The sequence below is a fragment of the Chiroxiphia lanceolata genome, chromosome 11 (genome assembly GCF_009829145.1).
Source record: "Chiroxiphia lanceolata isolate bChiLan1 chromosome 11, bChiLan1.pri, whole genome shotgun sequence".
Lineage (NCBI taxonomy): Eukaryota > Metazoa > Chordata > Aves > Passeriformes > Pipridae > Chiroxiphia > Chiroxiphia lanceolata.
Window position 1 is genome coordinate 9772641 of NC_045647.1, and position 25038 is coordinate 9797678.

General features: G+C 43.8%; 1 protein-coding gene across 1 annotated transcript in view; it reads right to left on the reverse strand.

Annotated features, from left to right (window-relative positions):
* SETD5 (SET domain containing 5) overlaps positions 1–25038 on the reverse strand; it is a 65135-nt gene that overhangs the window by 24851 nt on the left and 15246 nt on the right. The window contains exons 2-11 of the mRNA XM_032698852.1: positions 14555–14729; positions 10646–10751; positions 9556–9767; positions 9177–9235; positions 8583–8770; positions 7481–7519; positions 5724–5966; positions 1203–1351; positions 767–884; positions 239–348 (exon numbers count right to left, since the gene is read on the reverse strand). Of these exons, the coding sequence (XP_032554743.1) occupies positions 239–348; positions 767–884; positions 1203–1351; positions 5724–5966; positions 7481–7519; positions 8583–8770; positions 9177–9235; positions 9556–9767; positions 10646–10751; positions 14555–14625 (1295 nt within the window). The 5' untranslated portion in view covers positions 14626–14729. The remainder of the gene's footprint in view (positions 1–238; positions 349–766; positions 885–1202; positions 1352–5723; positions 5967–7480; positions 7520–8582; positions 8771–9176; positions 9236–9555; positions 9768–10645; positions 10752–14554; positions 14730–25038) is intronic.

Sequence of the window (25038 nt, forward strand, 5' to 3'; positions counted from 1 at the left end):
CCTTGTACAGAGACATTCAATGCATCTCCTACTAAACATCTCACCACGTGCCAAAGCAAGGACAGCAGGCTACCTTATGGCCTCTATTGTAGAATATGCCAGCAGAACTGGACAGAATAGCCGGGAAATGCAATTCAGTAGAAAACGGAGCAAAATGTAGAATGCGAGGAAAGGGCTGGAGGAAGATGTCCAGTCCAGGAGGGCAGTGGAGAGCTCCCGGGCGAGGTGAAGGACTCACCAGATGTTGTACTCATAGTCAAAGGCGATGGTAACCTCTGTGTCCTTGGCAATGGTGGCAACAGCATAGATACATAGGTGGATCATCCCATCGGCAATCACATGTCGAACCTTGTTAAACAAAGTAAAGAGAAACTAACATCTCCACACCTTGCATTTCCTACTTCCAAGAGGAAAGCCTCCTCCTGCAAAGTAGTTCTTATCTGTTCCATGAATAACTATTCCAAATTCTCTGTAGGGAAAAGCCTGCTTCACTGCTTGTCTCATCCTGTGCTTTTCCATTTACACCTACTCCCACCTGCTTACCCTAAGTATCATTCTGAAGCCAAAGCAAAGACATAAAAGAAACATTTCTCTTCCAAACTCCCCCCTCATGTTCCCAAACTTTCTCATATTCCAAGTATAAACCATCAAACGAGCAAGAGACACAGAGAATTTACCCCATATACTGCATTTTAAGTTAGGGAAAGCACTAAGCTTATGTAAAACATGTATTTGCAGTTACAGTGATGGTGAAGAGGGAATTTACCTCTGCATTTGGGGTGCAGGAACGCCTGATGAACCTGGCATCATTGCCAAAGGTGCGGGCATCGACACACATTTCAACGCCATTGAACTTGGAGTAGAACAGCACGAAGGGATATGGCCTGGAGAAACAACAGAATACCTCAATCCCAAAATACCCAATTCCCATGGCACTTATAACAGGTATCCCCCACTTAACTGGAAGCAGCACTTGCATCAGCGCTATTGCTCTGGGTGCTTATGCACTTCCATCAATTTAAGAGATCTATTTCAGAGGGTTTGGTCCATAAGCTGAGCATCAAGCTGACGTGGTATATTTGATTTCACATTTCTATGGATGGCACAGCTGACAAGGCCCTGCAAGTGAACATTATCCCATAGAGACACCAGTCTCTCTGTGCCACGATGCTCTCACATTAATCACTTCATAGTACTCTTACTTTTTGAAGAAATGCCCATTGACCTCGAATTGCTGTCGTAACATAACCTTCCCTCGATACTCAATTATAAGGGTATCTAGTGCCAAGTCTCTTGCTGCCCTCAGGATCTTCCGGTGCTTCTGAACCCGAGTCACCCTTCCCAGCTGCAGCTGTAACAAAAACCAGAGCAAAATATGAGAATTTAAACCAAATGTCTCTAACTCATGAATATTTTACCCACGTGAAAAGAAAAATTACTCTAATACCAACACAGAGAAACTTTGCCAGTGAATATATTGTTTATTCTGTAACATTTTAGTAACAACCAATGACCTTGATAATATTTATCAAAAGCCAACAGTATTTATTCCTTTGCTTCAACACCAAGTCTGACAAATCTATCAGACCAAGTATTTCAGTCTTGCAGCAGGAGGCATAACCAGACCTGTCACTTGCTGCTAACAGGGAACTGCTCTGCAATTACGGCCACTTTCACAGCCAGAATAATTCAAATCTTCCCTAAATTGTGGGTTGTCACACATTTAGAAGAAAAGAACGCAAGCTTTTCCTTTTGCAGAGGATGTAAATTCTAGCTAACTGGCCAAAGAATTAAGTTGGCAATTTCCATCTCCATCCAGAAACTTCTCTACATCTGTCTGCTCAACTAGTGCTGTTGATTTTAATTTTTTTTTTTTTTTTAACATTAAACAATTTTTTAACAAAGTAGTGACAGGTTGTTGAAACATCTTCATGTTAAAGTCTACAGATCTATTACAATGGATTTTCACAACAATGTGTCTTGACAGTATAAACCCACAACATTCTTTAAGTACAGACATCCAAACATGACACATTTTATGGAATAATGGAAGGGATATTATAAGCACTAGGGCATAGGAAAGACTTCATAAAAACAAAGTACTTCTCTTACTTAACGGATCAAAGTTCTCAGCAAGTAAAAATTACATGAAGGTGATTGGCTGCTTTGCTACAAGTGCTGTTCCTGTTCCTTCCTAAGCATTCTATTCACTGCTCAGAACGACCCACTTTTGATACTTTTCCACAGTGAACTGAGGCATAAGTGTTCTTATGTGTTCAGTAATAATGACAGTCATGCATCTAAATTAGAAGTAAAACACAAGATTTTATTACAGGCAAGTTCCCAACTTTTCCTGATAGAACTCTTGTTAGAAACAGCTACTGAGCAGTCTGCTCAAATGGGTAAAACATTAGGTACTTTTTGTACTATCCAACTGTGGTAACAAAGAATAAATAAATGCGACTAGATTTCTTACTGCATGATAGAAGAGAAGGAGATAAGAAGATCTGAAGTTATTAGATGAATTAGGGTTGAGACAAATTTGTCTCCAGTTGAATAATTTTGTTTTTACATTACCACTCATTTGCTGTTATAGTTTCTCATCTGGCCCTACACAGGAGGGTTGGACCAGATGACCTTCAGTTGTTCCTTCCAACCTGAACTGTTTTACTACTCTATCAGTACTATGAGTACCAATAATATCATATTTCAGAGATGCACCTTCATGTCCTCCACTCTCACCTCTGCCCCATGACTGCCTGCATTACTGTTCACCTCATGCTGGAAAACAGTTTGAGGAACATGGGTGGGCTAAGGTGGGGTGGTGGGAGGAGGAGAAAGTCCATGAAGGAAAGAGAAGCTCTGCATCTGCAAAACTTATTTATCTGGGTTTGGTAAAACAGGAATGATCTCACAGCTTTTCTGATAAGACCCTAGCTCAGCTTGTTTTCATTCTCTGAATTTAGAAATATGAAGAGGATTAGCTGCCATGCTTTCATGTGTGAAAAGAACAAATGATTTTATTCATGTCATAGGCTAGGGATTGCTGACTGCTAATCAGCCAAAACCGTTCTGATATGTTTGCAGAGCAACATCTGCATAATACTCAGTGGCTTTATTTTATAAAGGCCCTTTCGCTCTTCACTTCAGAATGTGAAATCAATCAGGGGTTTGAGCTCAAGTCAGCAATTATCAGAGGCAACAAAGGGCAAATACTAACCCTGGGTTTGGTTTGGCAACAACAGGCAGAAAAGTGATTCACAGCTTTCAGTCTGTCGAGCAACTGGCAGTAGCCAGGACTAAGATGATTTTATTCATGATGCTAAACAGCTTTATATTTTCAAAAGTCTCCCTTTGCATCATTAGGACAGTTGAGAATTGGTTTACCATATAACCACCAAATCATTTAGGTTAGAAAAGCCCTCTAAGATCACTGAGTACAACTGTTAACCCAGCACTGTCCAGTCCATCACTAACCTATATCCTTCAGTGCCACAACCACATGTCTTTTAAATACCTCCAGGGATGGTGACTCCATCACTTTCCTGGGCAGCCTGTGCCAGTGTTTGATAACCCTTCTAGTGAAAAGATTTTTCCTAATATCCAATGTAAACCTCCCCTGGTGAAACTTGAGGCCATTTCCTCTTGTCTTATCCAAAACATTCCAATGACCAAAATCCCATATTCTACATGCATAACCCTTAATTCATGCTTCCTTACTCCTCCTGGCTTTAAGGAAGCTTTTAAGTCACACTTCTTCTCTTTGTCCAGATCTTTTTTTTTTTTTTTTTAAAGTATATACTTGCATCACTCTTGACCCAAGCCAAACACCTCTCTCAACTGTCAGAGTATGCAGGGCATATAAAACATTATTTTTATTCCTTTCTCCACAGTCTTCCTGACCAAAGAGAGCAGTGATGATACCCATCTACACACAGCTGCCAACTGCATATTGACACAGCCTCCTGATTTTCTTCTAGCTCAAAGTACCTATTACCTGTTATCTCACAGAAAAGCTATTTTTACATTCAATAGTAATATCTAGTTAAAAGACAATGGATGCAAATCAAAAAACCTCCTCAGTTTGTCTAAAAAAAGGAAAAAATGAGCACACACTCCACACCTGTGCAGGCTGCCCCCTCCTCACAACACTCCACAGTCACCTGCTGAGCAGAGAAAAGAGGACATAAGAGTTGAGAAGCAGCAGCCCAGGACAGCCACCGGGTCTCTCCTCAGTACCCAAGAAGAGCTACAAAGCCAGTAAGTCCCTTTACACCTTCTCTGCACACACAATTACAGGGACCTACCAACAGCTTGTTTAGGGTAACTCCAGATCACTATTAAGTTTTGTGACTTTCTACCCTTTTTTTTATTTGGGATATATCACGTTTGGAGTCTTCTCATTTGGAATGCTGGCCATTTTGCCCCTGTGGGAAAACCTAGGTCTGTACTTGGAAGGGAGAGGCCACAAGACCATGACAAGAACAAGCACATTTATGTATGATATCTTTTATAATCTTCTGTCCTGCTGTACTCTATGAAGGTGATAAGAAGAAACAGCATGTTTTATTACTTATTTCGGGACTTTCCCTAAAACCCATGTGAGGGACGTAGAAGATTTCAAAAAATACTGAGATTTCTAGAGAAGCAGAACTTTTTCTTCTCTATATTTCCTGAACTGCTCCCTTTAGGAAGGCTACTCAAACAGCCAACAAGAAGTGTTTCTCCCCAACCCCCTTAGAAGTAGTATTCATTGCAGAACTAGAGGTGAGAGTTGAAGAAAGTTGAGTCCAAAGTCCTCTTTCTGCACTCTCCCTTACTGGCAATATCTGTGCTCTGCCTGAAGTGCCTCACCTGCCTGAAAGCAGAGGAAAAGGTGGGAGGGAGCATGTGAACTTCACTGAGTGGTGAGTCACTTGATATAAACAATGAATGATTCAAGCACTAACATATACCTGATATTCAGGTTTCTGACTTTGCTCCCCTTCTACAGAAGAGGTGCCCCACTCGTGTTTGGAGCCCATCCTTTCAGCTGCACCTATCTCCATTCTCCTGGAAGGAAGCCCCACAAAGCCTGAACTGAGTGGGAATGCTGTGCTCTGTTCAATAAAGCACAGACCAGATGAAACAACAGATAAGAGTAGTAGTGGGGAGGACATACACCACACAAACATATTACTTTCCTGTTTCTCCTTGTTTACATGAACTCCATAAAGATGGCAACATGGAAAAGCTAGGAAGAAACAGCTCACTAAAATCAGTTGTAGTTGTGCAGTATTTGACAGTTATCAAAATCCAAATAATAATCCAAAATACTGAAATAATGTTGAAAGGTTCTTTCAAATGGCCTTCCCCAAAATATGAGCTAAAAAATAAAATAAAGGGGACTGGAAAACTCAGGTGGAAAGAAGGAAATTTTCTATCTCCAGTAAGTGATAGATCTGGTTCTGCCTCAAGTAATTCAGTGACCAGTAGTATTTACAGTAAAATAACTGTGAACCGTATCAGAAAACTGTACAAAATATCCCCAACTTAGCAACATTGGTTTGGTCAAATGCAAGTACTTCTGAATCTTAGCACTGGCATCTCTTCTGAATCACTGTGTATCAAACCTATGCCTACTGGTCTGAAATGACAGACCAGCTGGGACATTGCTCACCGTGCCCATGCCTTACAAACCAGAGCACTGACCTACCCCACCCCTCTGCCACGCTGGTTCTTACCTGCATCTGGGACCCAATGACAGTGTTATTGCAGGCCAGCTCTGTTTTGTTGATTGTGTCCAGCATAGCAGTTTTGCCCACATATTCTTTATTAGAGTTGAGGTGACGCTCCAGCAAGTTCTGCACATCAGCACTGTACTGGTTCGTGAAGGCTTCCTCGTACTGGTCTGTCCAGAGGCGTATCCGATTCTCCCACCCTTCAGCTGTGTTTTCATCCAAGGCATGTGCTTCAGAAGGGGAATTCTGCACCAAACAGCAAAGAATGAATGGCTAGTACACAGCAGGAAAACCCATCCCCACTGCTCCAAGCACATGAATATGCTACAAAAAAATGGCGAATCTGTTCCAAGCTATCTAAGTGCTGGTGATGAGGACACATTTTTCAGCACCTGCACCCTCCAGAACACTGTACCACAGTTCCACTTAGGAATTTGTGGAGAATTCTGTGCAGGACCAAGCCCTCTTGAGAGCTAGTACTTGGCACTGCTATATAAAATAAAATTAGGCTACTACATGGCCAGGAAAAAAAAAATTAAGTCACTTTAGAAAAATAATTAAGTGGATTAAAAAAGCAAAGGAACAGAACACACAAAGGCAAATAAATCTCATGTAGGCTTGTCCTACAGTCAGCCCACTCATGTCCAACTTAATGCTAGATGACTGCATCTCAATCTTCACAGTGACTGATCCAGAAATAGTTCCGAACCTTGGAGCTAAATGGTCAGTTTCAAGAAACTGAATGTAGAGCACAGGCTAATACCCAGAGGGTTAAAACTGCAAGTCCTAAGCAGAGTAAAGAAGAGAGGGCAAAATCAGGTAATCCGTTTACACTGTCTTGTAAGGGAGGGGAAAACAGAAGCTGATAAAAAAAATATTTTAGCTTCATTCTTTACTCCACAATAGTTGAAGAAGTTCAACAAATATTCCAGAGGTCAATAACTCAACTGGTTTCATAAGGGACTGAGGCATATGTGACACCAAGATCTTAGTGACAAGGACAACCGAAGAGCAATCATTATTTTCATCACATATATAAAAACATTAAGCGTTCTCATGCATTTTTACTCTCTCAAGGCACTTGCATACTATTGAGATGGTGCATACAGACACCACAGGACTGTACTCTTTCTTCTGAGCCACTGCTAGAAGCCACTATCAGCTACAGAACTGGGGCCAGGTGGAACTGAGCAAACTTCAAGGCACCACTTGTGCTTCTGGGAACACATTTAGCTCAAAGTGCAAGTTACTTTTTTTTGTCAAATAACCTTCCTATTCGATAGCCACACCTGCCACTACTGCAGGAAGTCAGAGATAAAGATATTGTCCCATCCACCCCTTGTAAGAGAATGTGGAGAGAAACAAGGTGAGGGACTCCCAACATTAAACTTGTGAACTCCTTTGATGTCCAAGCCTGAAATATCACTGATGCAATCAAACAATAACTGCCCTCACAGAAGAGCAGCCACAACCAGTTCTACATCCCTTACATCAAACACCTCACTCCCAATGCCATGAATCAATCACCTTTCAGAACTGGGTGACATTATCTTACCGAAAGCTATCAGAAGCAAAAGAAAGGTTCAAGGGGCAACTGCTGTGATATCCTTTTATAGACCTCCTTGTGGTGCATGGTAAAGCTTGAGTTTATTCCAAAGCTGGTCCCACAATCAGAAATTCCCCAAGCAAACCAAGAGAGGCACAAAATATAGGGAAACCCTCCCCAACCACCATCACAGAGGGTTGTCAGTTTTACTCACCTTCATCCTCAGAGACTTCCGTGAGCCCTCTCGAAAGGCCTATCCCCCAAAACAAGGAGAGAGAGAGAAAAAACACAGTATTGTATATTTCCTCAGAATTAGCATCCCAGAACCACACTCAATCTTACTCCAACAGAGCAACACTAAATCTTACTCCAGCCCTTAATAAAAGACGGCAAGAACTGCAGGAAAACCTACACAAGAAGCAATGGACTTGAACGAAAAGACTCTGCAATGCAAATCCGGTGGAAACTGCTGAAAAGCTTCATGGCCAGGATTTCTGAAGTAAAAAAGCCTGCCTCACACTTAGTAAAATGTCAAGATCAAAAGCAAAACTGTCTGGACTAAACCCACTTGTTTTGATATGAGAAAGGTCCAGAAACAGAATCAAGCTGGTTCACAACAAAAAAAACCCCTCAAAACCTCACATGGGCTCCTGCCCCCAGCCTTTTATTTAATCAGTGCCTACCAGAAGAACTTCAAGAGAAACCTAAACTGTGGAAAATTATGGTAAAGCTAGCAGATGACGGGAAAGAACCAGCTGCTCACACACTTGCATTCCAATATAAGCAATTCAAAATTATTTCAGTCCCCAAACACTCACAAACAAGACAGTAAAGTCATCCCTCAACAAATGTTCATCACTACCTACATAGTTTTCCACACAAGCACTATCTCTGTCCCTGAAGAACAGTGCCAAGAAGCTCTGCAGCCCAAATTCCTCAACAAAGCCTGCTAAGAAATACCATGCTCTCTTAATTTTTCATTCCATTCACAAACTGACCCTCTGCCATAAACAGACTCCAAAAGCTGTTTTCCCAAATCCTAATACAGAAGGGAAAATATGTAACTGAGTCCAAGCTCTGAGCATGAATGGACAGCATTAGGAAATAAGGGTGGAGTTCCAGTAAGGCAATTTTTAAACCAACAGCCACGTACTCTAGCAGGTCACAAATACAAGGCGTCACATTATTGCACCAGAAAGAGTAATTCCTGACAGGACAAAAGTTTCTTGTCTACTGCCAGCTTGTCAGCCTGCTCCTAACAACACTTCCCACAGCATTTGGTAGGAACTGCAGCAACTCTGTCTCACTCCACATACCTTGATCTTTTTGGCCTTTGGAGCAGTGCGAGCTTTTTCCGTACTCCTCTTCCTCTTCTTGGGTTTGGTCCTGCGGACGCGGTTGACGGTCAGCGTGATGCTTGTGGGAGTGTGCTGAGTGGCCGTGTACAGCACCGTGGAGGGAGAGAGTTCTTCATCCCAGCTCTCGGTTGCACTGCTGTCCCCGCCTAGAGACAGAAGTGCTTTGTTAGCAGCGGCTTCTCATCCCCGAGAGCGCAGCTGACCCTTGTGCCCATTTCCATCGAGACGACTGGCTGACCCTGCATAACTCTTCCCTGAGAGAACTATATCACCTCAGTTTTCCCACCCAAACTGGGAACGGGTCTCCCAAACTTCTGATATGTCACAGAACGACACCGATGAAAATTTTCCTTTTCTGTTCACAAGATAATCTGATTTTCCCAAGTGCTAACTGAGGTGAAGGGTAAGGAGAGGAGAAAATCCCAGCGATTGGGAAGCAAAGAACATTAGTGGGCAGTGATCACAGTTAGATGATTACAGCATCCAACAGACAAAGGTTTCACAGATAGGAAACAAAAGTCACCATTATCAGAATTACATCCTCCAACTCACCTGACACGTTGTCCTGCTTCCGGCGGCGGAGTCTGATCACCTTCCCCCTGCTCATTCCTCTGCCAAAGGAGAATGCACAATTGAAGCTGGTTTGTAGGAGTAAAGTCACTTGAAATTCAACAGGATGTCACAAGATGCGTGCCCTCAGTGGGGCCCAGGATGATAAGAACATCGATTTAACATCCTCATCTCCACTCCTGGTGCCACCAACACTTGTCAGGCTGACAACGCAAAGGAGCAGGGTCAATAGTGGGTAAAGCACTGGAAAGAACTCTCCAGTTAGCAAAAGGAAGTCTGTCCCACAGCCCAAAGGTGACACGGTTCGGTACGAGAAGTCAACACAAGGAGCAGCCCAGACCTGCACTGCACCAAAGCTTACCTGCACTTTTCACACTTGAGGAGGAAACCATCTTGAGAGACACTGCAGTGGCACCAAGTGGGAATTGATTCTCCTTCTGAGGAGCTCTCACTGTCCCCGGAGTTCTCCTCATCAGGCGAGTGCAGGCCATTCAGTTCTGCACGAGGTATAATGGTCTGGACAGGAGGAGAGGCTGGCGGCGTTGGAGGAGGAGGGGCTCCGTAATTATGATCCTGAAAACGAGTATTTGCAGTACTACTTTTAACGTGAAGATACGATGCCTAGAAGCTGAAGTCCCAAATCCACAGTTCCCAGGTTAATATTTAACTGGTGTAAAACAGTAGCCTGAATTCCTCAATCTACCAAGAAGGCAAAGCAATAGCTCTGAAAGATGTGAATGGTTTCCTTCAGCACCAATGAATTAAACTCAAAACCTATGAAAACAACCAGGCTATTTCGACATTAACTGTTGTACTGCTAATAACCTGAGATTACATCAGTGTTTAAACAGCGGAACCAGTTGCCTTGAGATGTTGTAGAGTTTCTGCCTGTTGAGATATTCCAAACCCAACCGGACATGGTCCTGGGCAACCTGCTCAAGCAGAGTCAGCTTGAGCAGGGAGGTTGGATTATGTGATCTCGAGAGGCCCCCTCCAACCTCAGTGATTCTGTGACATCCTGTTCTTCCCATAGTTTCAGGCTATACTCCTATTCTTCCTGACTGTTCATTGATTCTCATTGTTATAAGTTACCACTATGAAAATCTGCGCAGTTGAAACAAGTATAAATAGTGCACAATAAACCAAATGGGGCATAAAATTACCATCAGGAAAATGTTATATATCCATATATAGTCACACTTCATTCATATACTTCATTCAGTTAAAAATCTATCACCTAGAATGCTAATAAAGCTTGCTGTAGAGTATGCAGGACTTCACAAACAATAAACACACAGACAAAAAATGTATGGCAGAACTCAGCTGTAACTCAGTGTTCCCTCATAAATAAGCCAAAACTCCTAAGGCTTAACAGGTAAAGAACTATGGAACAAGGAAAAAGAGTAAAAGTAGACAGTAAAGAGCTGATTCACTGCAGAGAGAGTACTCACTGCGTAAGGCAGCCCGCGATAGCTGTGTTTCTGGGTGGCCCCATAGCCGTGGCTGGAGTACACATTCTTCTCACTGACAGCTGGACTAGCTTCCACAGACTCTGGGCTGCAGAAAGGGCCAGAAGTAAAACCCATCAATACAATATCATTTTTTGAGTGACAGTATTTCACTGCTCTTTTCTACTGAACACATGAGCTCAAAATGAAGAAACTTCATGAAATCGAGGTGCTATTACACACTTCACCAAGCATCATGTGTGCAAAAGTTGTACAGGATGAACCTGCTTTCAGAGGGGAGGAACTGAGTAAGGGCCACCCTAGATAACTCATTAAACTGGGTCTCAATCTGAGAAGTTAAAAAGATAATTAGTATGTAAGAAGCTCAGTTTCCTTATGGTTGAGGAAATTGGGTCTGGTTCGACATTCACATCTGAACTCAGCCAGCCTAATCTCAGAGCCACTGAACAGTACTGCCATTTTATCTCTGCAACAGCTTATTTCAACTGCAGTTAAGCAGCTTTCCTGCACCTGCACTTGTTTCTCTCTCCCTCAGATACCAATTGTTAGCTGAGTCCAATGTCCTGTGATAAAGCCTGCATGAAACCTGCATCTATCCTGACAGCAACTACCAGGAGTTGGAGACTCCTGTTACAAAGAGGCAACAAATCAATGCCCTGGATAGGCAGTGGCTACAGACAGATCGGATTCACCCTGTGCTTTCTATACAGCAACCTCCAATGAGCAGAACAGGAAATGTGCTGCTGAGGTACAATGCACTCTTCCACCACAGGGTGGTGAAAAAAACCAGCTAAAAATGAAAGGTATATCCTTAGCAGAAAGCTGCAGAAACCCTACTCAGAGAAGGGATAGCTGCAATTCAATGCAGGGGATATTAGATAATGAGGCTACAGACAGAACACCTGCAAGAAAGCACGCTGTTACAAGCAGAAGATACAAATCAGATAACCTCTGCACAGAGCAGAAGAAGGGTCCCTATCAGAATACTGCAGAGTATTACTGAATCATGTCTGCAGATGAAATCTTTGTCAAAATTATAGCACAGAGCTGAGCAAGGAGGAAAGAAAAATACAGAAAAGGAAACCTTTACCTTGGAACTCTGCTGCTAAGGTGAGATTTTGCAGGATTCTCAGTGGGTTCTACATGGTCAGCGTGGATCAGGCGGCACTCAAACAACGGCCGGCGATCACGCGTGGGGCAGTGTTTAGGCACCACCCAAGAACACTAACCCCTGTGCCCTTTGGACTTCCTATTAGCTCTTGAAATCACTGCTGCACTGAAGTTTGCCCCACCCTGCCACTGAACCTCATCTGTTCTCCAACGGCACCAACCTCTGAGCTTCTGGCTTACTCTGGAGTACGGTGGACCTGTCTTTGCAATATAAAGGAGCAATAAATTCTTGTACAAAGAACTGCAGAAAGTAGAAGGCCTTACACCTATGCAAATGACACTTCTGTAGCTCAGGATTTAGGAGCATGACATGATAAATTCAGTTGTTTTTCAGTGTGGCTACAGCCAGTTAAACTGTGAAAAGCAGGAGATATAGGTGGTGATTCCTCTCAAAGGATATACTTCTTAATAAAAGGCACCTTGTAAAGCTTGCCACATAATCCAGCCTTGCTGGATCTTTGCAACAGTCCTCTAGGACTTCCAGATTGGTAGTGTTAAATCCATTTAGGTTTAATCGTATTTTCAGAAACAATATTAGAAGGAAAAGAGCCTAAACAGTCTAAGGAGCAGATAAGTCCTCTGTCCAAGTCACCCACATTCCTAACCACAGTCAGCCTGGAATACCAGCAATGCTGCCGCAAGCATTAGCAATAAAACTTCAGGATTGTTGGTGTAACGGTGTCCAGGGGCAACAAGACCGGGGCCCCAACGCTTCCTCAGCAGCAGCGTGCCAAGGAGCTTCCACAACTTCCACTATGCAGTCAGACTAACACAGCAAAACTACTCTGCAGCTTCCGTATCACCCTCAGATGAACACCGACACTCTTCACCATTTTCACCTCCTCTCCATATCAGAGGCCGGGGAAGACGCTAAAGCTCATCCTGTAAGGAGGGCCAGCTAGTTTTCCTTTTACCATCCTATCGCCTTCATGATGCACATCTTGGAAATCAATCCCTTGTAAAAGACAAGAAGCTCAGGTACCCCAGACTTTACTCTTCCAACTAGTAGAGTTTCAAAGGCAAAGTGAAGGACAGCCTTAGCTTTGAACAGACCCACAAAGGGCACTTCAGCAGTAACAGTGCATCGATGCAAAGCCTGGAGAATAAAGTGCTGGCATTCCCAAGTTTTAGAAAACAGAGAAACCAATTCAGAAATCTTCAAAAGCCTTTTTTCAAAGTACTCTAGCTTAGCCTCAAATTGGACCTACAAATTTCTTACAAGGGAAAAAGAAAATGCATTGCAGAAGGTTTACAGTCAGTCTGTTTGATATTGAAACGCTACAAGGGACATGCGCAGATATATCTGGCTCTTCTCTCTACCATGTTCAGCTTTGAAAGCAAAGTACATGACCAAACTATTTAGCACTCTTCCTCCTGTCATAAACAGTTTAAAATTCCTGCATGTTGAGTCTTCAAAGTGCTGCTGTGGGAGAAGCAGGGTGACAAGCAATACTGAATGTCAGATCTTGAAAAGTGAAGGATCATGTACCCACTGCAGATAAGTGACTTCTGATTCTTTGTTTAAAAAGAACATATAAAAATGTGGGCTTTAGGATGGAATGAGGCCTCACAAAGGAGAATACCTAGAATGGGGCCAGTGCCAAGACAGACAAAAAAGGGCATTAGCAGTCTTGCAGAGAGTGCGACTGTGTAGTCAAACTTTGTGCACAGTCAAATCAGGGCAAGATGGAAGGGAAAATCAGTGATTCGTATATTAGCCCACTGCTCTTACAGCTCAAAATTTGTAGTCTGGAGCAATTTCTGTTCTACAGTAATCAACCTGACATGCAGGTATTTGCACAGTAAGTAGCTTTAATAATACATGGGGGAAATCTGTCTCCAAAATGCCATTTGTAAATTTTTGGAAAGGGATACTACAGCCCTTATTTCAAAGAAGGATGCAAGAAAGCAGGGGGGAGAAGAAAAACACAGGAATAACTTGAGCCCTCCCTCTCACCCCCGACAAAAACACAGCACTCATCCGAGCTGACATCATTCTAACAAGGATTTTAAGAAGATATCACAATGCTGTATTTCCTGAATTTGAAATGTTCTTGATGAGTCTTTTAAAAGAAATGGTAAGTCTCCTCCAACAGGCCTCAGAGGTATGGCTGCAGTGAGAGCCCTGCACAGCGTACTGTGGTGGAGACCCTGAGGGATGCTCACTGAGTGTGCTTCTAGAACGTGCTCAGGGGCAGAAACAAAATGAAGGTGTCTGTGCAGGCCGATGCTGCCTCACATCTCTGGTCAAGCTCCAAAGGTGCCTGGAAATCAGTCATATAACACTGGTAACAAGTCTGAGCCAGCAGGCTCTACTGAGAGGGAGGTTCAGCATGCTGATCCCTCACATTACAGCATTTGGAAAAGGAGCTGGCTTGTACCTTGCCAACACCAAGCATGGGTAGAGCAAACGCACAATTGCCTGCACTTCAGTACAGACTTACTAGTCAAGCTGATATAAAACCCATGGTTGAGTGCCTCATACTGTTGGAATTCTCCTTTTCCCCATCTCCTCTGTCAAACTTACCAATTTCTGTAACACTGCATTTGTTAACACCCAGAGTCTGTCTCTGCATTCTTCTCTCATACAGCCAGTGGACCAGCAGCCCCTTTCTCCCACGTCCAGAAAGCACCAGCACCGATCCTACAGCCCCACTCCAGATCAGCCCTCTGACACCCGCCCCTCCTCCTTTCTCCTCCTCTCTGTGGGATAACACTCACTCCGATCCTGCAGCCATGTCGGAGTAGGACGTATCTGGTGTGGTGACTCCCAGAGGGATTGCAATGCTCATGACGCCCGTCGGGGATCACGGAGTCCAGAGGGCAGCGACTGGCCGCTCCGAGGGCGGAGAGGAGCCGCAGAGCCTCGGCCAACACGTCACGGACATGGGGAAACCTACCAGGGTAGAAACAAAGCATTGCATCGCCGTTACAGCATAAGGTGTCCCTGTGTACCCCTAAAGACGGCTTTCACAGCAAAAGAAAAGCAGAAATATGTATCTACCAGTGACGTGACACATCAGTTTTACTTCATTTTCATATGTGGGGCCAGGGAAGAGGTAGATGGTAGTAGTTTGGTAGGGTTTTGGGGGAGTTGTTTTACAGTGTTGGACTGACATACAATGAGCTGCTCCGCCTTAAAGCTGATAATGATAGTTCCCCCCTCCCCCAAGTAAACTTAGGACTAATTATCAGATAAGCAATCTATTAGCTCCTTCTGCATATAAGCAGCAGCTGTCACCTATCACCCACAGCCCTCCATCAGCATTTCCTAACTCCTTCCCTAAACAAGCTGCAGGCAAAGCGCCGTCTGGGAGGACAAGGAGACAGAGCCGGGGTGGGCTGAGCTGACCCGTCTCGCTGCACATCACTTTGCATGTGCATTCACCGGGCCCGCGGCACGGGTCACTGTGACCTGCAGAGTGGCTACTCCCGCGCCACCGACGCTCCCCTCGCCCAGCGAGGCCCTTATCCCGGGCTCTGCACCCACGGCTCGGTGCAGGGAGCAGCGCGGGGCCCGACCTTGCTCAGCCCGGGCTGACACCTCCCCGCGGCAGAGCCACGTCAGACGTCTGGGCGGCCGCGCATGGGCCGCTCCGGCCGGGAACACGGCGGGACCATTGGCTGGGAGCGGGGGTGAGTCACGGCGGGGCCCCGGGGGAGCCCGGGCTGCGCCGTCCCCGCCGGGCGCGGCGCTCGGCTACGGCACCGACCGAGATCGCCGCTGAACGCCACCCTCCAAGGGTCGGATGGCGGCCGGAGGTGAAACGGGATCAGCTCCTCGTTATGTAAATAACCTCGATAGCACACATGAGCATAAAGGAGCTATTATTCTCGAAAGAAACTCCCCCACGATACAGAGAAAGGCTGCGTTTCCACAGGCAGCAAAGGTAACTCCAAAACCAAAGAGAAACGGTGACGACTTAACCGCCCTCTCTGCACGTTAAACTTTAAGGGCAGCTTGGAATACTTTCCGCAGCCTTTCCCGGCTCCTGCTGTCACATGCTCCCCGGCATCTCGGGGGCTCTGCCAGCAAACCCTCTTGGGCTACAGAGAGGCCGCCAGCCAAGTTTTCCTGTGGGTAGTGAATTTCTCACAGGGAACTGCCTTTGGACACCACAGTCCAGCCATTGTTTAAAACACAAAACCCCCCAGAAACACCAAAACACACACTCACTATAAGGGCAAATGAAGGAAGAACTAGAGTCAAAAAGTTTAAATGCCACACGCTATATTGCCTTTTCCTGTCTTAAAAGACAGGCCACTTCTCTTGGCACAAGGAGATACTTTCCTTCTTCAGTATACATCCCTATGAGAAATCTTTCTGACAGTCTGACAGGCATACAGCAAATTACGGAAGTAGAACCTAAAGATTTCTAAGTGGTCTGTGGCAATTCCTTGTTATGCCCCAAAGCAATGGTCTCACAGGGAGGTGGGAGATGAAAAAGAGGGAGGACTAAGCTCACAGGCAGTTCCAACCCAAGACAGCCCAGTGTTCTTGAGTGTGTTTTCTGGAAAAATATTAAAAGAAAAATAAAAGGACCTTTCGGAAGTGTCTTATTTACCCTTTCTCATGCTTGTAATAGAGTTGTGATTTCTACACTGACACGAAATGAGACAAATTGCTGCTAAAATACAGCTAAAAGCTACAGACATCAATCCCTGCTTCAGTCTAGAGTCACATAAAACTCTGACACAAGGTTAAAAGAAATAGGACAAGTTTCTCAATGTCTGAAGCACCCTTCCCTTTAAGAGACATAGAAAGCTCTCCCCTCCCTAGTAATATTTTTAAATACTTGTTTAGATGTTTTTTCCCATATCGATCTTTTGCCTTTGCCATGACTATGCCCAGCTGGCAGCAGCCCGACATTTCATCAGGACAAATTCCAGCCTCCCGCCTGCTCGTGACTCAGCAGAACTGGAAGATTTCAGGTGCAGCTTCTGGATACCTGGTCAGTCCTGGAGTAACTGGGACAAGATTTCAGGCACTTCTCATAGGAAACCCTCTTTCCATCAACAGTGTACAAAGGCTGTTATAGTGAAATGGTCTGATAACTCCCATTTTTGGGAAGGAGATTACTGGAGAAATATGAAATACCAAACTGAAAGGTTAGACAAGGCAAATTCCAGTTCAGTCACATTTGTGTTGACCCAGCAATACTTGCTCAACCATCACCCCTGCTCGGATTTTACTGTTTGTTGCTTCTATTTTATGTGTACTTTCAACTCCGACAATGTGACATTCAAAATGAATTGCTGAGACCAACCTCAAATGCTGTCCAAGACCACATCACCTTCAGGCTACATTACAGTCTGGTCTTCATGAAATTTGGCCTGGTAACACCCAATACCATAAAATGCTGGAGTTGAGATCAAAATGTTCACCCATCAAACTGGCTAATTTTCTGTATATACAGTCCCCAAGGACCTTCCTACCTCTCCCCACAAAAATACAGCCATGCAGGGAAAGAAAAAACATCACACCCACTTCTCTCTGGTGCCACTAGAATAAGTTTTACTAAAATTCAAAGTCTTTAATTTAAATCTGATGATCTTCAGACCACTGCACAAACCTGTCTCCCTTCTGACACAATTCTTTTTGATATAAAACGGAAACAGGAATTTTGATGGCCTAACAGGTAAATAATACTTAGCTGGTTTCAAAAATGCAGCATTTAAAGATACTTTAAAACTAGGTTTAAGCCATTTTAATTTTCAGAACTCTGTTTAGGACACGACAGCTGCAGCACTGCATTGGCTCACTTCCACTACCATTGCCATCCATGTACAAATAAAGCAGATGCAGAAAATTTACAGCTGGAAACTCTCTTCATTATTATAAAAGTCTGTACTAACAGGGACAATCAAGCATGCTGAGTCAAAGAGCTCACTAGAGCTTCCTCCTTCATGATGTGGTTGTTAGTGTTTTCACTTGTGTCCCAGTCACACAGTCACCTCCGGGCACCGGTGTCCAAGATTTGGTGACAGAGTCTACAAAGGATTTGTGAATGCCATGAAAGATTCACCCCCAGACAAAAACCCCTGGGCACAGCCCCACAGACTGCATGTGTTACCTAAATTCAGACTCCATCACCATTTGGTGCTGCTCAGGTGATGCTGTACAACCTCAGGGGGACAGAACAAACCCCCTGCACCCTCCCACAGCCACAGACCCAAGGGCAAAGCAGTTACCAAACAGGGGGAGCACAGAGATTCATCCTGTTCCTCTGCAGGGTCAGTGCACCTCTGTGAGTCTGTCCACAGAAGGCCTAAGGTATTTTGTTATCCTGCATCCAGTGTCTCATGTGTGGCTGAGAACGGTAAGAATGTAACACCGGTACAAACACATCCTGGACAAACTGAGAAAAACCTTCTCTGATTATACCCAACTTCAGCATGTGAGCCAGGGCAGGGAGAACAGTGAAATCCCCTGTGTGCACTGATGGTGACCACTTCTCACACATCTCGTTCGCAGATATCAAAGGACAGAAGAGTGCTTCCTTTACCTCTCCCCACACCTCCAGTTATTGAAGTCCCAAAACTGGGAACAGATTCAAGACTTTTGACAACTCAGGATTGGTAGTGTCCAAACAATAACCATCATCACCTTCTCCATGCTCAGCAATGGACCTATAAGTCACCTATATAGGATAAGCTCCTTGTATAATGAGTTGCACATCTTTAAGCTCTCACACCATTACAGGTCACATCGAATTCAAAGCATGTTTTTCTCCTGCATCTCATACTGCCACAGGCCAGTCCAAGCTGGTGGAAAACTGGTAATAGCAGCTCTGCCATGCAGCCTTCCTTGGCATCCAGCCTCACGTGGGACAGAGGCAGTGAGTTTTGACCAGCTCATACTTACACTGTCATCTGCACCAGCAGCAAACCACTCGGCAAGTGGAACAGTGTAAGAAGTGTAACATTTTAGATCTTCATTCATCTTTTCCACGTGAAATTTCAGAATGACCAAAATCTACGGGACATCTAATGTAAACATAAGTGCTTCCATTACCATGCTAAAAACTCCTCTCTCATCAGCCAGTGCCACTCAAATACAAACACAGTCCATCTGAGTCCAATCAAGCACTGCCTGTTCATTCCAGCACACCCACAAACCTCATGTCAAGGGCAGATCCTCACAGAAGGGCAAACACCTTTAGGGCAAACAGAATCACATCAAGGTTTTTTGTGTGTAAACCAGCTAGCTCAAAAAAATGCATCAAATTCCCGATTACAGTCATGTTGTTCTATAAGGACACCTACAAAGAAGCAGAGAAATCCTTAAATCATTTAGCTCCAACTTACTCTGAAACATACAGATTCCTAAAAGTACTTGAATTGTACCTCAATCTACCCATACAAATGCATGGCTCTGCTCTGAAAATAAGCTGGGTTCACTAAGCAGCAAGAAAACAACTCTGCCAGTTTTAAAAAATGAAATATTGACATGAGTATTCACTATTATCATTAGATCCATATCATCTCTTAGTGGGCTGACAAAGGAAGACAGCAATCCATCCATCCATCTATCCCATGGGGTCTGGGAGAACTCAGTCCCAGCCTACAACAGAAAGGATCAAATTATTAGGCAACACAGGTATTCATTGCTAGCTATGCATGCCATGATAACCAAATTATTGACAAATACAGTGCGATGGTTGGAGATTTATCTGTCTTAGAGCTTTCTCAAGACTGTCCCCTGGTTTATATGTATGTAACCATATGGAAAAATAAATGAATGTTATGTATACATTTGGTTCAGAGTTCATTTTGCTCTCTGGAATCTAGAGAACCTTGACAAAGAACCAACATGCTCCTAGAAGAAGAATGACAACATTTCAAAATTGTAAAATGTCAAAAAGCAACAACGCAGCGAGACCTGATCCTGCTCACCACGCTGCACAAGATCTGGAGTTGAGAACTGGGGAAAGGCAGGACTGCTGCTTTTAGGACCTGGGTGATTTCAAACACCTTTTGGTATCCACGGGCCTATGCATCAGTCAAGTTGATCCACACAAGATATGAAATCATATTAACAATTCCCACTAAAGTACTCCATGGAAGCACTAGACACTACCTCAACACATGTCTATGAATACACCTACTTAGCTAAAATCAGCGTGATAAAGCTGTCCAGTGAAGGCTATGGAAGTCATGTTTAAAACTGAGGTACAAGCAAGTTAAACCGATTTTGATAAAATTTGGAAACAGCTGGAAACTAAGTAAATTTAATTTAAAAAAAAAAAAGTAAACTAGGTTTCAGCCATTTTAAGACAATTTTCATCATGTCCATCCACAGGATTCTGTCATTTTATCTGATGAAGAAAACATCAATTTTAGTTAAACTCCTCTGTGAACTACACCCTAAGGGGCTACAAACAATGACAGAGAGCAACTGAGAGAAATTAAACCATCAAGCGGAGAAATTACAAAATGCATAGTCAAGTACTCTCAGCAACTGACCCAAGACTGCAGAAATTACTTGGAACAGCAAAAGGAATAACCTCAAAACTTTGCTGCTGCTTCAGCAGTCAAGACATTATGCAGACAAAAAAAAAAAGAAAATCTTGTGTTTTTCTTTCAGAACCACTAAGGATTTCAGGTATTATGATAAGAAATAGAAATCTCATAAGAGAAAAAGAGAGGGCAGATAAGACTTTGCCTCCAGAAATACCTTCTCCTGGACAATTCAACTGCATTCTTGACAGTCCAAAACACTCCAGAGCTGGAGATGTCAGAAAAGGGTTTGTTTGGACTTTCTTAAGACATCCAATTTGCATCACAGAACCTTACTGGAAAGTTTAATTCCTATTGATTTTAAATTGGTTGAAGAGTTCATACATAAGAATAATTCCATAAACATGCCATATTAGAAAGTGGAAGCAAATTACAGAGTAGCAGCGATCCATGGCAGACCAAATTATTCCACGGTAAGTTTATGGAGAGGTGGCAGGCACACACCAGGAAACTCTGTCTGCACCCCACACTGACGAGAAGGGACCTGGCAGCATTTGTGTGGTCTGTACACACAGTCTGCTGAGCAGGAAGGTGACAGAGATGATGTTTTAAAGGAATGACAGCCTCAATGCAAAGGCAAAAGGACCATCCCAACCAAAATATGAAAGTCCTCACAAACCTAAGGGTCATAAACAGAGGAAGTCTTCAAGAAAACCTCACAATACTATGAAACTCTCCTTAACAAAAAGTTAACCATCAAAATAAAATTTAAATAATAATGGTTCAAAAGGTTCAAAAAGAATCCTTTATGTGCTTTAAAAGCATTATTTTACACAGCCTCTATTTCACAGCATTACAAGTTGTTGGTGAAGGTGACAAATCCTTCCAAGTCTGAAGCACTTAAAATTATATTTTCAAAAACTAAACGAAGGCAATTCCCTGAAAACACTTCTTTTTGCAAATACTGTTTTTCCTATTTTCTGAAAGATATATAGCAATGCAAGAGGAAAAAAAAAGATTATAATAAAGTGCCACAGAGTTGAAGATACAAAAATTACTAAAATAAATGAAACAGGAAAAACATCCCTATTTCAGTTTCACAAACTTTTAATTTTGTGACAGTCATGGGGCAAAACTATTCTGCAGTGACAGGAACATTCTAATTGCTATGCTGGTCCTATACTGTGAGGTTGTTGCTCTTTTTTCCCATGAGGTGAATGAGAACAGTCAAATGTCTGTATGTCACAAAAATAAGAAAATGCAAACAAAAAGGTTCAGAACAGATACTCTGAGATTAAGAGCTTGACAACTAACCTCCAGTGAATCCAGCTGTGGCAGCTGATGTTACTGCTGTGACTGTCTCCTCTAAGCCTTTGCCAAAACAGGTGGCAGGAAGGAAACGTTGCCATGTCTCATCAACTGCAGTTGATGCCAAGAAGACTGGACTAAAAGCAGAAACAGGTAAAATACATATATTCCCTTTCAGACACTGTTTTAGGGGCAATACATTTCTGCAATAGGGCAGAAAATGAGGAACAGCAATACTGAAATCACCACTGCTCAGTCTACCACACCTTGTCCATATATATCCTATGTTTTCAGACTCAATTTAAGAAGCCTGCCTACACTAGAAAATGGCTACGGATAAAATAAGACTCAAGATGAATTTGAATAATGTAAATAACATTCATTTAATCTTAGCAGACCAAAGTGCTTCCTTGTTCTAAATTTTGTTGCTTGTAGATGTAATAGTATTCACATGAATGATTTTACCTGTGTAACTACTAAACTTTCCTAAGTAGACAAACCCTAAATTAAAAAGGTTGTCAAACAACCCCCCTCAAAAAGAAAAAAACCTTTAGACCTTGAAATTGAGTTTTGAAGGTATTTCAGAGAAAAGCCTATACCACATGTGAGGTCAGAGGGAAACACGGCAATAAAGGGCAATAACTAGGATCAAATCCAAAGCCAGACAATTACAGTTCCCATGAGAATCCAGACAGTCCAGAGTCATGGGAAGTCGCTGAATATAGAAGGGGAATCAGCAGAATTTACTGGCACAGAGCAGTGTCCCAAACTTACAACCAGTGGAAAGCTAACCACTAACAAGTTGCCAGGAGTAGGACTGCAACCTCCAGCCCTAGTATCGGAAAAAAGATTTCTCCATAATCCCAACTAAATACTCTCTGCTTCATAGGTCTCGCTGTACGTCCTTTATACATCTATTTAAGGCCCCCCACGTGACAAAGGCTGCCTGCCTGGCCACTCCCTGCCGGGGCAAACAACCCAGCTCCAGAGGAGACTCCAGCAGCCGCTTCCAAGGCAGACATTGCATCAGCCAGGTGTGCAGGAAGCGGCGGAGATAAAGCAGCTGTTGACGAAGGGGCTCTCGGACGGAGGCCGCTTCAGGAATCTCATGGAAAGGACGACAGGAAGGAGAGAGACGCTCCACACACAGAACAAGCTTCATCGGCTTCAGAAAGCCTTTGTGCTGGGGCTCCGGACCTGGCCTTTCTCCCAGAGATGATGCAACACTGAAGAACAAGGTCTGTGCCAGAGAAAACTATTCACAGGCTATGCAGATGGCAACGCAGCCAAAGGCTCTCGGATCAAAACATGCCAGAGTCCCCCCCAGCCCAGCAAGCCCCCCCAGGCCTTCCTTCGTGCCCCTCAGGACCCTTCATTTCACCCTGACACCTCAGTCCCAGCACGACCGTGGCTTAGGGCAGAACTAGGGACCTCACAACAGAGAGAAAGAACTAAAAGGGGGTTTTAAAGTTCTGCAAAAAAATCACAGCTTGTCCTCTGATCTGTTGGGAAGAGATGGGGGAGAGACTGAGCTCAAAGCCTCCAGTCTCCCACACAGGGATCCTCCCGTCACCACGGCTTGCCAGCGCACGCCTGAGCTCCCCAAACACGTAGGGCAGCCTCGGCCCCGCTCTCACACACCAGGAAACCACGCAGGGACTGCCCGGGCAGCCATGGCAACATCACACAGTGTGGCAATTATGGAGCCGCAGCTCCCACGCGAAGGTTCAGCCTTGCTTTCCATTACAGGACTCGTTTTGACCCTTCCCCCCCTGCCCAAACCATCACCGAGTGCCCTCCTGGCTCCAGCCTGGCCTCCGTGGTTTGTGACTGGCAAGTTTTGCAGCCTTGCACCCGGGTTCGAGATCATGCAAATACATTTTTTTTCGTGTTGTAAGGAAGTTATTCCAGGCTTATGTAATGCTCTTGTGCCACGTTCCAACAAACACTGGTTTGTCCCATGTGCCTCAAGTGGGAAACTGGGCTACAAAAACACCTGCAACCTGTGCCACACACAGCAGGAGTCAGCTACATAATCACTATTAAGCATTAAAATTCAGTGAATTTTACAGGATTTCAGCAATCTTCCAGCACTGTGACAGGTTTCAAAGCTCAGCCTGCTGCACTGCCCCACCACAGCCCTTCTGTAGGAAACATCTTGGAAACATTACCAACTGTTGCATTTGCCCAGGCACCTGTACCCAGTGGCACACTTGGTCATCTAAGATGGTTCTGGGACCCATAAAAAATTCACACATTTCCTGCAGATGTGTTTTTCCCAGCATAAAACCTGTTAGACTGAGTCAGTAGGACAGTGGTGGAGAGCAACCATGAAGGCCCAAAGGCAGCGTATCAGCCAAAAAGCCTTAGTTCCCCTTCCGGGCATTCCAACTGCTTGATGATGCTGAATTACGTCCAAGAAATGTTCTTTACTTTTCTGGCTTACTTGCATCTCACATTATATTGTATTTTGGCACTGGTAAGATATGCACTGATCCCAAAATGCAAGTACTACTATGTCACCATGGCATGTCCCAGCTCTACATGTTGGATCCTCTGCGTACGGTAGATGTTCACCTACTATTCAGATTTACAAAATAAACCACCAGCCAATAATACATTGGCCCACCAAGCTTTAAGGAATATAAATTTTGGTAAGATCTTTGGATAAGTTTTTGATAAAACAAAAGATAATCAAAGACTTGCTCTTACAACCACAGAGAGGAAAGTGTAACACTTATTCAGGAAGCTCCCAAATACCTAATTCCTAACTGCTGGCAGGAAATGCAAAGCTCAGTGGGACAGACAGTGCTGAGAGCCACGGTCACTTTTTTGAATAGCCCATTTTTTTATTAACGAGATTAAAAGCGGATAATCCAGTGGAACACATTTTCAGAGTAAATGCAGATGAGCAGAAATTAGCAGTCAAAAATCTGCAACCAGTGACTGAATAAAGACAAAAGTCACTTAAACCTGATTTCTTTCTGATGACTTGAAGATAAATTAGTAATACTTCCTCTGAGAAGAGCTTCTCTGAGTGCACAGCACACCACCAACCACCTTAACTGCTTGTGGGTGGTAACACAGGAGTACTGACATCAAACAGTTGGCCAAGGGTGCTCACGTAGAGCTCACAGGAAAGTGATGCTGAGTGAGTAGTTCTGTAACACATCTGTGTAATGCTATCTGCTACCTCCATCAGTGGCTTTTTTGAATGTTGAATTATGAGCAGAGGAATACATTCAGGACATTTTTCGTGATTATCATAAATGCAACTAAGCATATGTATGTACAACCACATTATGAAACTTAAGAGGCTGAAATGCAAGAGTTGCTGAACAGACTCACAGCCCTCCTCCTGCAGGTCATCTCCACCAGCCTCTCAGTGCTGGGGAGAGGGGGACAATGACACAGGCAAGAGAGAAGGCAAGGAAGGG